Below are 16979 nucleotides of genomic sequence, written 5' to 3'. Positions count from 1 at the left end.
ATCGTAACAGTTGAAAAAAGACCAAATTGGCCGTAGGATACACTGAAATAAAAACACTGGGGAGTTCAAATACCAAAAGTCAACTGTAAGACTTCATGTGTGTCATTATATAGTTTTACTAATAATAGAAAATGAAGTTGACAATTCAAATTGCTCTGGATACACATTAATTAGTACCACCAGTTTTATTTGTACAAGAAATGACTGGTCCACTGGACTTATCTTCGACAGACCAGTGATATTTCCCCCATAGTTTTAAAGTACAAAAACAAAATAGAAAAAAAAAATCCCAAGTATAAATAATGCAACCTTTAATCTATTATGGGTCACTAAATTGTTACCACTGATTATGATGATTCAATTTATTTAAACTAAAAAAAAAAAAAAAGAGAGAGAGGTAATTAAACTATTCCGCTTCAGTTTTTGGGCCAACAAACATTGCTTGGCAAAACATAAAAAAACAACAAAAGCCAAAATTTTGTATGATTTTTCAGAAAAAAATCTCAATTTGGAAAGGGAAAAAATTTGGAAGTTTATCAGAATAAAACTGGAATAAACTCCTTTGGAAACGAACTATTTGTCAGTTAACAAATAGTGGATGGAATTTTGGCAGTAACAGTTGACTTGAATATAACCTACTGGATCACGACAGGTATGAGTGAAGACCTACAATACATGGCAGAAGGGCAGATGACAAAAGGGGCTTATTAATGGGTAACACCCACGTGTTTAAGACTAAGGAAGTGATAACAGCTCTTTTGTCTCTCCTCTAAACGACAGAAGTAATTTACTTTCACGAATCCACTGATGTTGATGCTGGAATCTTCAACTGGATCTAGGGGGATGGGAGGATTAAAACACACTTCACTTTTTCCTGGAATTTATATTAATTTTGATAGATAACAAAATGCTCAATTTAGTGCCAACCGCATTCAAGAAAGTAAAATCCTTTAAGGTTGGGGCTTATTTGGATGATTTAGGAAAAAGGGAAAGAAATTAGACAAGGAAGTAAAAATGGGCATTGTGCACAAACCATGAGAGTCTGAAATGTCTAAGAAATGTATTTTTTGTTTATGACCCAAGTTTAGACCCCCAAAATCTTAAAAGCAGGCTTTCTCTCACAGGAGGGCATGAAATACAATATTTATCCTTTAAAACTGCTGGGAGAAATGGCTGCCAAGGTCTGTTTTATTAATGTAATGTGAAAGAGGAAGGATTATTTGTTCTTTGCTCTCAGATATACGGTTTCCCCAAGACAGACTTTCAATTTGATCAAATTTTGGCTAAAGTAGTGAGTCCAGATGAAAAAATATCCAACAAAAGTGTAGGCAGTCTCTGAAATAGCTTTATCTTCTAGCTCAGAGTTAGGAAAGGTTTCAATTACCCTAAATGCTGAAGCTTAATAAGGCATAACTTCAGTTGTTATGGTTGGAGTATGGGCAAATATATTCCACATCTGTTCCTTAAACAAAAAAGTATCAGACCTCTTAAAAAATTTCAACCAGTTGTGTGGAAGTATATAGATGCTTTGTTAGAAGAGACATGCTCAGGATTCTAAAGCAGCAGCAACTTAAAAACTCAGTAATAAAACTTTGGCTTAAAATTAAAAAAAAAAAAAAAAGAAAGAAAGAAAAATCAAAGTCAAAGTGGTGCAAGTTATCTCATGAAAGAGGTATTGTGGACTAAACCCTCAAATGCGGTCCAACATTAGTTTCCCCTGTCTTCTTTCACTGTTACCACCTTCATTGCACAGGAGTTATATCATTCTTTTATGGTTAAGTTTCATAAATAATGAGAAAACTATATGCAACAAATACATCATATTTCCCACCCACCCAGCAACCCTCCCCAAAATAAGAAAAGTTACATCAAATTAAAAAGTAGCTTCGTGAATGAAGGTACTGCTCTAAGTTGCACTTTCCCTGCAAGTGCAGCCAGTGCTTTTGCGCTGGGTATGAAGGAAAGGAAAAAATTCTCCACATAAACGGACAAAAAAGTTAAAAACCAATGTCCGGTTTCAACCAGTCAAAACCGGGCCAAGCGGAAGCCGAGGTATCTCGGTACCGTCCCATCAGAGGGTCCTTGCAATGCCTGTTCTTCATCCTGATAGGTATCTGTGTCCTTGTGATTGTAAACAATCCATAAGATACTATGTTTTTGTTCCTTAAAATGTCCTCTGATTGGCAAAATGAAGTAAATATTTGTTTTAAAAATAGAAAATGAAAATTAAACCAGAAGAAAAGAAAAGAAACACAGTGAGCTTGTTTGGAGTCCATAGGATCCGATCTGGAAGAGCTCGGAAAATGTGTTATGTGTCTTCTCCTGTTTTCGGCTGGAAAGGTACTAGAGGTTGCGTTGGTCGAAGAAAGAATTGTAGAGTAGGAAAACCAAAGATGTTAAACTAGACCAGAGGCTTCAAGTGTTAGCTTCATCATCTGTGTCTTCTATCAATACCTTAGTGTCACGAGCCTTGGATCTAGGGGGAAAAAAAGCACACAGTCCATTATTAAAATACAAACATGTCATGGTATTGGATACATTTCCAATATTACCACCATTAAAAACACATTGTAGGGGCGCCTGGGTGGCTCACTAGGTTAAGTGTCCGACTTCAGTTCAGGTCACAATCTCACAGTTCATGAGTTCGAGCCCCACAATGGGCTCTATGCTGACAGCTCCGAGCCTGGAGCCTGCTTCAGATTCTGTGTCTCCTTTCTCTATCTCTCCCCTGCCTGCTCTCTCTCTCTGCTCTTTCTCAAAAAATAAACAAACATTAAAAAAAATACATTGTAAAAGGGCATTATATACTGCACCAGATGGACTATTCTTGGAGTTCCATATTCAATTTCAGGTATTATTGGAAAAACATTAAGAAAATAGACTGCAACCAGAGGAAGGTAAAAAGAAAAATGGCAGGTCATGTGCAACAGAGAGAGAAATTATCCAAAATGAGAAGATCTGAGTTGATCAGCCATAAAAAAATAATGAAATCTTACCATTTGCAACAACATGGATGGACCTAGAGGGTATGATGCTAAGTGAAATAAATCAGAGAAAGACAAATACCATATGATTTCACTCACATATGGAATTTAAGAAACAAAACAAGTGACAATGTAAAAAAAAAAAAAAAAAAAAAAGAACACAAACAAAAAAACCAGACTCTTACATATAGAGAACAAACTGCTGATTGCCAGAGAGGAGGTGGGTGGAAGGAGGGGTGAGATAGATAAAGGGGATTAAGAGTACACTTATTGTGATGAGTGCTAAGTAATGCATGGAAATGTTGAATCACTATATTGTACACCTGAAACTAATATAACACTGTATGTTTATACTTGAATAAAAATAAAAGGAAAAGACCTGAGTTTGAGTATTGACTCTGTATGATGTAACTTTTGGAGTGTTAATTTTCATCTCTGTAAAGCAGGAATAATAATACCTATTTATATAATAGTACTTTTACCTCATGGAGATAGTGTCAATATCAAGTGAGAAAATGGATGAAATAAACATCAGCAAAGTATTAAACAAATTATGATGAGGTTGATAGAAATACTGCCATTTGAGGTACACACGAAACAAGGTGAGTAAGCCAGCAAAAGAGAAGACCTAAGGAGAGGCATGACATTTGTCTCCAAAAAGTTGACTAAGTATAATGTAGAAGAGGGAGGAAGTTATGTTAGAAAGTTATGTTAGAACTAGCATCAACTGGTTGAAGTTACAGTGAAGCATATTTCAGCCCAACATAAGCTATTAGCCACAATAACCATCCAATAATAAAATCAGGTGCCCCATCTATATAAACTTCATTATCATTGACAACTGTCAATCAGCATATGATGACCATCTCATCAGGATGCATTAGAAGAGATTCTTCTACTAGATGAAAAGTGGGATAAGATAATGTTAAGATACTTTTAAATTCATAAGTCCTATGAGGTACAAGTGGTACTTTGTGAAGTGGGTATTATTACTCCCACTTGACAGAGGTGGAAAACTGACGTTCAAAAAGGTAAAGAGTGTGCTAAAGGTTGCGTGAGTCACAAAGTCTGTACTCAAATTCAGAATTTATTTTAGATTCTCTGCTCTCTCCATTGCACATAACCTGTTCCATTGTTTTTTAAGTTTTTATTTATTTTAGGGAGAGCGAGAGAGCATAAGTGGGAGGAGGGACACAGGGGGAGACAGAATCCTAAGCAAGCTCCACAGTCAGTGAGGAACCTGATCTCACGAACCATGAGATCATAACCTGAACTGAAAACAAGAGTAGGATGCTTAACCGAGTGTGCCACCCAAGTGCCCCTCTGTTCCATTGTTTTAAACATCTTCTTCTGGTTGCAATTTAATATCTCAGTGTTTTTCCACTTAACACCTGAAACTGAACGTAATAATCTAGTGCCAAAAAGCTTCCTGGTTTCTGAAGCAGAAATAACATATGTTTAGACTGCCCTCTGCTGGTGACTAATAAGGATCAGCCATCCACATTTAGTAGCTCAATGAGACAACTAACTGCCTAGTCCTCCAGTTCTTTTCAGCACTTACCCTGCTGACCCCACCTACCAACCCCTAGTGCCCCTCCTCCTGCTTCAAACTCTACTTCCTCACTATAATCGTATCATGCTTTGTTTTGATGTTCTTCCCACTCACCTCCCTGGCCATTCCTTTCCCAACCCTTTACTTCTTTTTTCTCTTGCCCATGTTTCCTCAGGCTTAGCTTCCTGTTTTCTGCCCTTCTTTTCTGTACTTTGTCTTCTTCAGAGAACTTCCAAATTCTATTTGAAGCCTGAGCAATTTGTACTCTGCCCCCTTCTACCTATGGGTTACTATTACCACCTCCTATTTTTTTTTTTTTTTTACTTCCTCTAAAACATCTGTTTCTATTATTTTTAGTCCTACTGTAAAGCATCCTAACCCAAGTCCTCAATGTCTGAAATGTAAGAATACTGCAGTGGCCTTCCAGTTGGTATTCTGGCCTTTAGTGTCCCCTTTCCCAACATATTTTGAACAGTGCCATTAAAACTCATGAAAATACTACTTTCCTGTCATTCTTTCATGAAAAAAAATTCTCTGACTCCTTCCTGCCTATAGGATCAAGCTTGTTTTTTCCAGCCTTTTACAATTATTCGGCTTCATCTATTCGGCTAAATTTTCTTACTCTAGTTCTAGTCACATGGCTTTTCTCTCTGCCCCTCATTTCTACCCTTATGTCTTCATCCTGTGCCTCTGGCCTAGTCAAGCACTCTCTTATCCTTTAGAAAACTGCTCATGCTCAACGTCATTCCCATCCACTGTGAAATCTCTAGACTCCAAATGCAGCCACAATATATTCTACATTATTGTTCCTTTTAGGATCATACAAAGTTAATGACTTATAAAAATACTGCTGTGGGTATTTAATAAGAAAATAAACACAATGGCTTATATTTATATAAGCTATTCATATATAAGAGCTCTTTCTGTGAGGAAACTGGTCTAAATCCCATCATAACCACTCTATAAGCAGGGGCCATATTCACTTCAATTTTTTGATGAAAGATAATGTAGAGGAATTAAAATGGTTGAATGCCAGTAAACTCATGTGGTTCAACCTGATACCATCTTAGCTTAATTGTTAACCAGTACTAACACCTGAAGGAAATTCGTTTCAGAAAAGCGGAAGCCATACATACTGAGAAGCGAGGCGAGGCCGGCGCAGGGATATGCTCTGGCTATACTTCCACGGACGGTTTTTCTGGCGGTTTCGTACCCCATCATCCTGGTCCATCATCTGTTCTAGGAGTGTCTGGTCATCTGCATTCAGAGGAGCCACAGAAATGTCCCGCACGGCACGGAATTCACCACAGTTATTCAGATGTTCATTCTCCAGGCGGAAGAAGTTCCACACAAATCGCCTTAGCAAAATAGGGTAGGTAGGTAAATTACTTATAAAATTTGAACATACTGTTGTAACCTGTAAACCTCCCAGTGTATCAAGTGTCCATTCAAGAAACAAAAACAAGGAATTAAAGGTTAGAATATTAAAACAGGAAAAGATGGTGTGGTGGGGAGGGGAGGGAATAAGAATGGCATAGACAAAAGGAAAATTCCAAGGGGAAAATACAGCAGCGGGATGGCTATGTGTCTGCAGTTCAAGGCAGAGTCTAGGGCTGGAGACTGCATAAAGACAGTTATTTCAAGTCATGGGATTAAGAAAAATGTAAGTGGAGGAAAGAAGAGGGCAGAGGATTCAACCCTGGAACACTCCCAACATTTATAATTTGGGAAGAGGAAGAAGAACCAGTAAAGGAGTTAAGAAGGAATAGCCAGGGAGACATAGGAGTTTGGCTTCTGAGAAATGACGTGAAAAAAGTAAAGTAAGGTCAGTACCAAGAACAGACACTGGATTTAGCAAAACAAAGAGGCAGTATGATACAAGAGCATAGATTCTGAAAGACTGTCTAGATTCGAAGCATGACTCCATCATTTCCTAGGTGTAATGACCTTGGATGAGTTACTTAACCTATGCTTCAGTGTCATGAGTAACGTGGGACAGTAACAGTATCTACCTCAGAAGATTGTTCTGAGGAGTCAATAAGTTGATACACATAAAGGGCTCAGAACAGTGCCAGGCACATAGTGGGCAATACATGTTTGCTGCTATTGTTATTATTACTGTTATTATTAACACAAGATTATTAACACAAGCAATTAAGTTTGAGTATTGGGAAAAAAGATGAGTTGAATTAAAGGGAGAATGGGGGAGGAGTGTGAGAGTGGAGACAGCAAGTACAGACATCTTTTGAAGAGTTTTGTTGTAAAGGAGACAGAAATGGGCATGAATTGGAGGAGGAAAGTAGATTCAAAGGAGGCTCCTTGCTTTTGTTTTAAATGGGTGATAGAACATCTGAGTCTATTATTAAGCAGATAATTTTAAAGGAAAAATGAAATAAGAACCTCAAAAAGGAATTTTTTTATCTATAAAAAAACATTTTTTTTTTTCAATTTATAAAGCAGCATCATGTGTGGAAGAGAAAGAACTGGGAAGGGAGTAGGTCTTGTAGTGATGGAGAGTTTCAGGTCCTAGACCTAGAGATTTGGGAAAGTGAAGAAGAGGGGTTGACACATGGTTTGGAGAAAGTACTGACAGCAGCAAGCACAGTTTCCAGACGCTGTCTTATTTTATCAGACCACCCTGATAGATGTGCCCATCCTGACTCAGAGGAATGCTATACACGTCTGAAAATATCTTTATTTCATTTTCACTTGTGAAACGTATTTCCAGTGGATAAAGAGTTCTAGGTAGGCAATTGTTTTCTTTCAGCACATTGAAAATATCATTTTATACTTTCTTTAAGTAGGCTCCATGACCAGCATGGAGCCCAATGTGGGGCTTTTACTTATGACCCTGGGATCAAGACCCGAGCTGAGCTCAAGAGTCAGATGCTTAACTGAGCCACCCAGGGGCTTCTGAAAATATCATTTTAATGACTTCTGGTTTTCATTGTTACTTTTGAGAAGTCAGCTGTTAAACTGCCACTTCTCTGACGATAATCCTTTTTTTTAAAAGGATTTGATGATAATCCTGCTTTTTAAAAAAAATAAGCATTTTAATTCAAGTATACTATAGATACACAAAAGTGTGCAAATTATTAAGTGTGCAACCTGGTTATTATAAAGTGATCGCACTTTATAATTACCACTCAGAAATAAAAAAAATATAACATTATCACACCCCCAAAGCTGCCTTTAGGTGCCGTCCTATGTTCTAGAGAGTTTACTGATTTACTTTTCTTATTGATTTATCTTTCTTATTCATTCACGCATTCATTTATTTCTAATGTTTACTTATTTTTGAGAGAGAGACAGGAGGCAGAGAGAGAGAGAGAGAGAGAGAGAACGCACCCAAAGTAGGCTCTGTTGCTGACAGGGGGAGAGCCCAATGGCAGGGCTTGAACTCACAAACTGTGAGATCACGACCTGAGTCAAAGTCAAATGCTTAATCTGACTGAGCCACCCAGGTGCCCCATACCTTTCATATTTAGTTCTTCAATGGAATAGATTTTGTATACAGTATGCGGTGGGAGTCAAGATTCATTTTTCCCCCATATGGATAGCCAGCTCAGTTGATTCAATATTACTTACTAAAGAACCTCTTTTTCTCCACTATTATTTAGTCACTTTTGCCATAAATCAGGTAATGTCGATGTATGTGTGGAACTGTTTCTGGACTCCCTATTCTGTTCCAGTGGACTATTTGCCTATTCTGTCACTAACACTAGACACTGTTTTAATTACAGTGGCTACATAGGAAGTCTTGATATTTGAGAGTATAAGTCCTATAGCTTTTTTCTTTTCAGCATAGTCTTGGCTACTTTTTTTTTTTTTTAATGTATATTCATTTTTGAGAGACAGAGAGACAGAACATGAGCAGGGGAGGGGCAGAGAGGAGGGAAAAACAGAATCTGAAGCAGGCTCCAGGCTCTGAGTTGTCAGCAGAGAGCCTGATGTGGGGCTCGAACTCATGAACCACGAGATCATGACCTGAGCTGAGGTTGGATGCTCAACCAACTGAGTCACCCAAGTGCCCCTAGTCTTGGCTATTCTTGATCCTTACTGTTTCCATGTAAATTATAGAACTGGCTTGTCAATTTTCATACACATAATCATTCATTAAATTTATTCCTAGGTATTTGATATATTCTGATGCAACTCACAGTGGTATGTTTGTTAAAATTTCATTTTCTAGTTGCTTGGGACTGTTTGTTAGAACATTACATTTTTATTTATATTAAACTTATATTCAGGGACATAGCTATGCTTATTTTAAAGCTTTTGTGTAAATTCTTTTGAATTTTCTGTATATGCAATCATCTCATGGGTGAGTAATTAGTTTTATTTTTTCCTTTCTAATTCTAACACTGTCTCCCCAATGCACTACCTATATTTTCAGTATGATGTTAAAAACAAGTAACAACAGGCATAATAATCTCATTCCTGACCTCAAGGGAGAGCTTACAGTGTTTTCCCATTAAATATGACCTTATTTATGTTTTTTGTAGATAATCTTTAAATTATTTATGAACAAGTATTGACTTTTCTCAGTATTGTTTTCTACATATCTGAAGATTTTTCTCCCTTTATTCTGTTAATGTGGTGAGTTAACACAGATTAATTTTTAAATGTTAGTGATTTTTGAATATTAAATCTCACATTCCTAGAATGAAACTAACTTGCGATGTACTATGCTATGATGTACTACGCTTTTTATATACTGTTGGATTCACTAGCTAATATTTTCTTCAGGAGTTTTGCATTTCTTTACAAGAGACAGACTGGTCTTCCTTGGAACGTCCTCCTAGGTTTAGAGATCAAAGCCATGCTGGTTGGACAAAATGGAACTGGGAAGTGTTCCTTTTATTGCCTCTTTTCTCTGGAAGAGTTTTGTGTAAAACTGGTAACATTTCCTCATATTTCTGGAGGAATTCCTTGGGCCTACCATTTTCCTCATGAGAAGTTTAATATGAATATAATTTCTTTAACAGATATAAGCCTATCAGATTTTCTATTTTATTGGTTTTGATAAACAGTGCTTCTCAAGGAATTTGTCCATTCCATGTCAATTTTTAAGATTTATTATTTTTGAGAGAGACAGAGGGAGACACAGAATCTGAAGCAGGCTCCATGTTCTGAGCTGTTGGCACAGAGCCTGACATGGGACTCAAACTCACGAACTGAGAGATCATGACCTGAGCCAAAGTCAGACGCCTAACCGACTGAGCCACCCAGGTACCCCTCCATGTAAATTTTTTAACTTACTGGCATAAAATGTATCTTGAGGATTTTTGTTATTTGTAATTTGTGCGTTCTTTCCTTTTTTGCTTAATCATTCATGTTTAGGGGTGCCTGGGTAGCTCAGTCGGTTGAGTGTCCGACTCTTGGTTTTGGCTCAGGTCATGACTTCATAGTTTGTGGGATCAAGCCCCACTTTGGGCTCTGTGCTGACAGTGTGGACCCTGCTTGGGATTCTATCTCTCCCTCTTTCTCTGCCCCTACCCTGCTGGCACTCTCTCTCTCTCAAAATAAAAATAAACATTAATAAAAAAGTCATGTTTAGACATTTATCAATTTTATTCGTCTTTTTAAAGAACTAACTTTGGCTTGTTAATTTTCTCGACTTTGTTTTCTATTCCATTAATTTCTGTTCTTTATGTTTCCTTCCTTCTACTTTCATTTGGGTTTGATTTGCTGTTTTAAAATCTTCTTGAAGCCAAAGCATAAGAGACTCTTAAAAACTGAGAACAAACTGAGGGTTGATGGGGGGTGGGAGGGAGGGGAGGGTGGGTGATGGGTATTGAGGAGGGCACCTTTTGGGATGAGCACTGGGTGTTGTATGGAAACCAATTGGACAACAAATTTCATTAAAAAAAAAATAAAATCTTCTTGAAGCTGTATATTTTTCCAATGTATACACTTAAAGCTATACATTGCCTTCTAAGCATGGCTTTAGCTGCATTTTCTTCTGTCACATTATCAGTTTCATTATGTTTAAAATATTTTAAAACTTCCATTACAATTTCAACTTTGACCCCTGGGTTATTTAGACATGTACTGCTTGATTTCTAAACATTTGGAAATTTTCAGTTATCTTTTTGTGATTTCAGTCCTCTGAAATTTGTTGAAACTTACTTTACGGCCTAGCATGCGGTTAATTTTGGTAAATGTTCTACATGCAAATAAAAGAATGTGTATTTAGTAGTTGAATGCAGTGCTCCATATATGTCAATTAGGTCAAGTTGGTTAATTAAACTATTACTGAGAAAAGTATGTTAGAATCTTCCCCTAAAATTGTAAATTCACCTACTTCTATTTTTTACCAATGTCAGCTTTTTTTTTTTTTTAAACATATTTTTAGGCTATGTTATTAGGTGCATACAAATTTGAACTTGTTATCACAACTGAATCTCAAAATTGCTAGGTTTGGCAAATATACTTAGTGCAAAATTAGCTTTAGTGCTTTGCTTACCTTTAGGGTATCTGCTTTTACTTAGATTTTGGGCTATCTTGTTAGATTACTGATGTTTTTAGGAAGGTTTAAAAAACAATTCCTCTGGAATTTTTATTGTTTCCAGTGAGAAGGCTGCCTCCTGAATAACCCAGAATGCCAAATTGCAAGATTTTTATTTTAATTTCTAAGACTTTTTTTTTTTTTAAGAGAGAAAGAGAGAGAGAGAGAGAGAGATAGGAAGTGGGGGAGGGGCGCCTGGGTGGCGCAGTCGGTTAGGCGTCCGACTTCAGCCAGGTCACGATCTCGCGGTCCGGGAGTTCGAGCCCCGCGTCAGGCTCTGGGCTGATGGCTCAGAGCCTGGAGCCTGTTTCTGATTCTGTGTCTCCCTCTCTCTCTGCTCCTCCCCCGTTCATGCTCTCTCTCTCTCTGTCCCAAAAATAAATAAAAATTAAAAAAAAAAAAAAAAAAAAGAAGTGGAAGTGGGGGAGAGGGACAGAGGGTTAGAGAGAGGGAATTTTAGACAGGCTCCATGCTCAGTGTGGAGCCAGACATGGGGCTCAGTCCCATGACCCTGGGATCATGACCTGAGCCAAAATCAAGAGTCAGATACTCAACCAACTGAGCCAGGCAGGCACCCCTGTTTTAAGACTTTTTACCTCCCAATTTCCACTCATGAACCTTCCAATGGAGCCCAATTCTAAAAAAGCTTAAAAGCCATCATTAGTAATTATTTTAACTTTCCAAGAATTAATCTTTTAGATCTTCAAGTAGGATTTCCCAACTCTGAGGCTAATGAGAAGTTTGAGAAAAGTTAGAAAATTTAAGCCTTTCAAGTATATGTTTTAATGAATTCTAATTTGTAAGCACTGGGGGTTTTTTTAGGGGAAAAAACTTTGATAGACTTTTTGGTAGTTTGCTTACCGGAAAACCTCAAGAGGAGCAAAGACAGTAGCAATGATGTCCCCAGAATGAGGCAACAATGTCATGGAGGTAATTGAGATTTGGATAGTCCAAGCAAAGCGCAGAATCACATCCTCTATGATGGCACAGTAGTAATAGGCCTGAGGAACAATAAGCAAATTGAGTACACTTACCATTATGTTTCTCACAAATAAGCACACCTGTCACAGCACCAAGACTCACACATGTCCCATCAACAAGCACAGATTAAAGAGGAAAAATGGTTTTATTTTTATTTTACTGTTTTAGAAGATCTCACCAATTTAATTTTTCTCATAAATAGTACAATATTCAAAATGAAGTTTTACTGCATTTCATTAATCACTTAACAAATATATTTTATTCTCATATTGTATACCATGCTCTCTTTTAGACCCTAGAAATATAAGCCAGATGAGATCCTTGATCTGACTGAGATTATAAAGTGTACATCATATACTAATAATGACTCAATAGCAAAAAGATCAGCAGATTCATTAACTGTCATTTGTACTTTTATTCTCAAATTGCTTCACTCTGCATTTGAAGGAAGTTTTTTGCCTTGTTTTTTGACGTCATTAAATAAAATGAAACTTGGATATCATACACATGGTTGAATTTAAGGAATGTTCTATTTTTACATGAGAAAGACAGCATTCAATAATTTTTTTCAAGTGCTAGTACCTAGTATCTAGGCATCCAATTTTAGCTATACAAAAGTTTTAAGTACACAAACTGCCAATAGACCAGAACTATAATTCATGGATTTGCTCATTCTTAATCTCTGGATAATCAGCTCTTTAAATATATGCATTTAAAAACTGGAAACTAGAACTGCTCTATATTACACCATAGCATTTATTTTTTTTTTTTAAATTAACACAGGAATACTAGTCATGTTAGAAGGCTATTTAAAAAAAAAAAAAAAGCAGTCCCCTTGCCATCTTCTCCTCTCATTCTCTACAGACAATTTCAAAATTTGTAGCTATCTGTCCGAGGATTTATCCTCCATATTTCTAAATAATGTGTATATATTGCTATATCCTGGTTAATCAACTGTAGATGTTATCCACTGCTTATTATCATAAATCTTATGAAGATTTAAACATATTTACATTTCTCTGTTCCTTTCCCTATCCACCAATGTAGCAATAATGCAGTTTTTTGATAAATTCACAACCAGTGAATTCATTATTAGGCCTCAATAAAGAGCTACAATTTCATGTTACTTTAAGAGCCCATCTTAAACTGATCTACAGTTGACTATGTGGGGGCTCATGTTACCAAAAACATGGAAGTCTTTTGGGAGGAATAACTTAACATGAGGTCATGAGACAAAGAAAAGTTTTAATATGGAGATAACAAAGATACTTTCTGGACCTGGATGTGGTGCTCACTAATATGCACTGTTAATTCCTAGGAACTGATTTCAAGATTCATATAACTGTGTTCTTAAGTTTTAAATGAAGCTACACTGGACTCCACCAAAAGTTTCTTTTCCCTTTTCAAGGAGAATGAATCTTATTCCAATATTTGGCTTTTTAAAATTGAAAGGAATGTGGTGATCCAGCAGAACATTTTTCTTATAAATTTGCAAATTATAATGGAGGAAAGCATATACTTTATTTTCTAGGGTCATGAAAATATGCAGTAAGGAAACTGATTGAAAAACTCTATTCACTAATTTTATTACATAGAAACAAATAAGTTAGAACTATTTAAAAGGAGGCATGGATTAACATTTATATAAAGACACAAACAGTTCATCTAAGCAATCAGCATAAGAAGTAAATGTATTATATGGCTCAGTAAGACAAGAACACAAGGAGCAATAAGGCATATGCATCTGGTGAGCACAAAAGTGCCATCATTAACCTAAGCTCATGTCTGCTCTCTGACTTGACCTTATTAACATTACTGATTTCTTTTCTTCCTTCCTTTTTTTTTTTTGAAGATTTTTTTTTTTTTGTTTAAGTAATCTCTACACCCAACATGGGGCTCGAACCTATAACACCAAAATCAAGAATCACATGCCCCACCGACTGAGCCAGCCAGGTGTCCCCTGATTTTTTCTTCAAACGAGATTTACAAAGATATGTCTAGTACCTAGGCCATATATTCCAAATTTGCACATTGGAATTATTGCTATAGCTTATATAAAAAAGATCAGTCTTTTCTGTCTTCATTTGCTTATGTGAAGTTACCCTACTCATTCTTTGTACCCACTCTCTTACCATCCATCTTCAGTCGTCACATGTGAAAACAGCCTTCCCTACTCACCAACTGAATATTACATTTTTACACACTTTTCAAAGTACAGTTTTGAGGTAGTGATGACATTTTGACATAGTATGAAGTATTAGTGACCCAATCTATACATTCCCCCCCATCACAGAATTTTAGAACTGGGAAAGGATCAAGAGATAATCTAATAGAAGAGAATACACTGTAGTATAGTTGCCTAAAGTTACGTAGCTAGTTAGTGAGAGACCTGGGATCAGAATTCACTTACCAGGATTTCTAGTTCACTGTTTAATTTCTTTCAGTATTTGAGTAAAGATACTCTTGGTCTTTTGACTTTTTAATTCAGGTCCTCCTACCCAAATACAGATAAAATCCTAAAATAATTCCTAAGGAATTATCCATTTATTTTCAGACTACATTGGCACTCCACATTAACAAAAACCAGCTGAAGTAAATGAAAAGAGCAGTCTTCTTGATGCACTGAAGGAGTCAGGCACTTCCTTTCCTTTGTGCTTTCAAAGCCTTGCTCATTCAGTCAAGTATTTATTCACTGACTCCACAAATATTAAGTCTACTATATGCCAGGAACTATGTTGGGCAGTGAGGGATATGAATACCTAAGCAGATAATTATAATACAATGTGATAATTGCTGTAACAGAAGTTTGTAGAGGGTAAAATGGGATTAGGACAAATAGCTAAATATGCTTGGAAAAATAGTCTTTTTAGAGACAGTAACACTTAAGCTGACTTTTTAAAAGGAGGAACAGGAGAGGATGTGGAGAAAAAGAAACTCTTGTGCACTGTTGGTGGCAATGCAATTGGTGCAACCACTGAGGAAAACAGTATGGAGAAAAAGAAACAGAAATACCATATGATTCAGGAATTCCATTACTGGGTATTTACCCAAAGAAAACAAAAACACGAATACAAAAAGATATCTGTATTCCTTTGTTTTACTGAAGAATTATTTACAACAGCCAAGATATGGAAGCAACCCAAGTATCCATTGATGATGAATGGATAAAGATGTATACACACACACACACACACACACACACACACACACACACACTGGACAATTTATTCCTCAGCTATAAAAAGGATGAGATACTGTCATTTACAACAATATGGATGGACCTGAAGGTACTATGCTAAGTGAAATAAGTCAGAAGAGCAAGACAAATACCATATGACTTCACTTATGGGGACTCTAAAAAACAAATTAATAAACAAAAAGCATAAACAGACCCATAAATACACAGAACAAACTTATAGTTGCCGGAGCGGTGGGAGGTAAAGGAATGGACAAAATGGGTGAAGGGGAGTGGAAGGATACAGGCTTCTAGATAGGGAGTAAATAGGTCACTAGGATGAAAGGTACAGCATAGGGGATACAGTCAACAGTATTATAACAGTGCTACATGGTGAAGGGTGGTAGCTACACTTGTGAGCATAGCAGAACATACAGAGTTGTTGAATCACTGTGTTGTACACATGAAACTAATGTAACACTCTGTCAATGATAACTTCACTTAAAAATAAATAAAATGAAAAAGGAGGAGCAAGAGTTTGCAAGGCAGACAAAGGGGAGAGAAGAGGGTATCTGAGATAGAGGGAACTACATGTCAAAATTAGGTCACAAATTTTGTAAGTTATTTATTCTTCTGTTCTAGACTTTACCACATTATATTGCAATTTGTCTACTTACCTGTTTAACATAGTTTATGGCCTCTTTGAGAACCAGAACTTTACTTTGTTTTTATTTTCTATAGTGCCCAGCAGTTGGTAAAAACCTGACATTTTTGTTGACAGAATGCATTAGTATTTTTGGGTAATTAGTTGTTTTTTTTCTAAGTATATTAGGTTGGGATTAGGTATGTACCATAATAGGGTTTAGCTGGTGATACACTTGAGTTTTTGGGTTTTTTTTTAAAAAACAAATACAAACACTTTTGTACATACTTTTTGGGGGTATACAATCTCTTCCCGGAGAAAGGTGTTTTCTCCAGCATTCTTATCAAAGAGACCCCAGTCCATCTTCAGATCCCAGATGAGGGTATAGCAGGAACTGATGATACAAAACACAATCCAAAGGTAAAAGAATACCATGGTGTCTGAGTGACCTCGCTCTAAAGAAAATGGAAAAGTAAAAGAGAAAATTACTAGATTAAAGTAAAATTCTTCATTAAATAAACTCACTTAAAAAGCAGATTCTTTCTTTATACAGCTCCATAAAGGAAGTAAGATTTTATATAAATATCCCTGGTTAGGGACACTAATAGAAGTTAAATAGTAAATCTGATTCTCCTGAAGTACAAAGTAATCACCAAGCATTTATCAAGTACATATAATTTGTACAGATGTGCATTTTTGGAGGCTGTATGCTGAATACATAAAGATCCAAATAACTGCAATGGAAGTTTTGAGTATTACAAAAGATGTCATTTTAATCTTTGCCATCAGGTGGCAGGTTAGGGTCAAAGATGAAAAAAAATTATGAAACCCCACTAATAAGAAACGTATCACATGTGTTTCAACAAATTCTTACATTGTTTTTATTTTAGAACATTTCCTTGGTACACTTAGATCTTGTCAATACTTACTGTGAAGGCAACTAGGTAATTTTAATTCTAGATAAAATGCCAGAAAGCAACAGACTGATGAGGAATTTATCCTTAAGAACATACATAAAAGCAAATTTCTCTCATTCACAAAGCGTATTTTTGCTTCTTTAGAGGTTGTTTATAGATACAAAATGCTGGGAACACTATAAAGTACACTAAATCAGAATAAAAATAATTTGCGTA

The 16979-nt window shown here is 36.4% G+C and overlaps 1 protein-coding gene across 1 annotated transcript in view; it reads right to left on the bottom strand.

The window, feature by feature from the left end:
- Nucleotides 1-1850: 1850 nt before the first annotated feature.
- The window catches only part of XPR1 (xenotropic and polytropic retrovirus receptor 1), a 212720-nt gene continuing 197591 nt past the window's right edge, over nt 1851-16979 (bottom strand). Inside the window, exons 12-15 of the mRNA XM_047076861.1 lie at nt 16135-16301; nt 11909-12048; nt 5673-5894; nt 1851-2476 (exon numbers count right to left, since the gene is read on the bottom strand). Of these exons, the coding sequence (XP_046932817.1) occupies nt 2416-2476; nt 5673-5894; nt 11909-12048; nt 16135-16301 (590 nt within the window). The 3' untranslated portion in view covers nt 1851-2415. The remainder of the gene's footprint in view (nt 2477-5672; nt 5895-11908; nt 12049-16134; nt 16302-16979) is intronic.

This window comes from Lynx rufus, unplaced genomic scaffold (genome assembly GCF_022079265.1).
Source record: "Lynx rufus isolate CCGP_SWC_20201006 ecotype Redwood Valley unplaced genomic scaffold, mLynRuf1.p SCAF_15, whole genome shotgun sequence".
Lineage (NCBI taxonomy): Eukaryota > Metazoa > Chordata > Mammalia > Carnivora > Felidae > Lynx > Lynx rufus.
The sequence above is the reverse complement of the archived record's forward strand: the minus strand, read 5'-3'. Positions and strand labels throughout refer to the sequence as shown.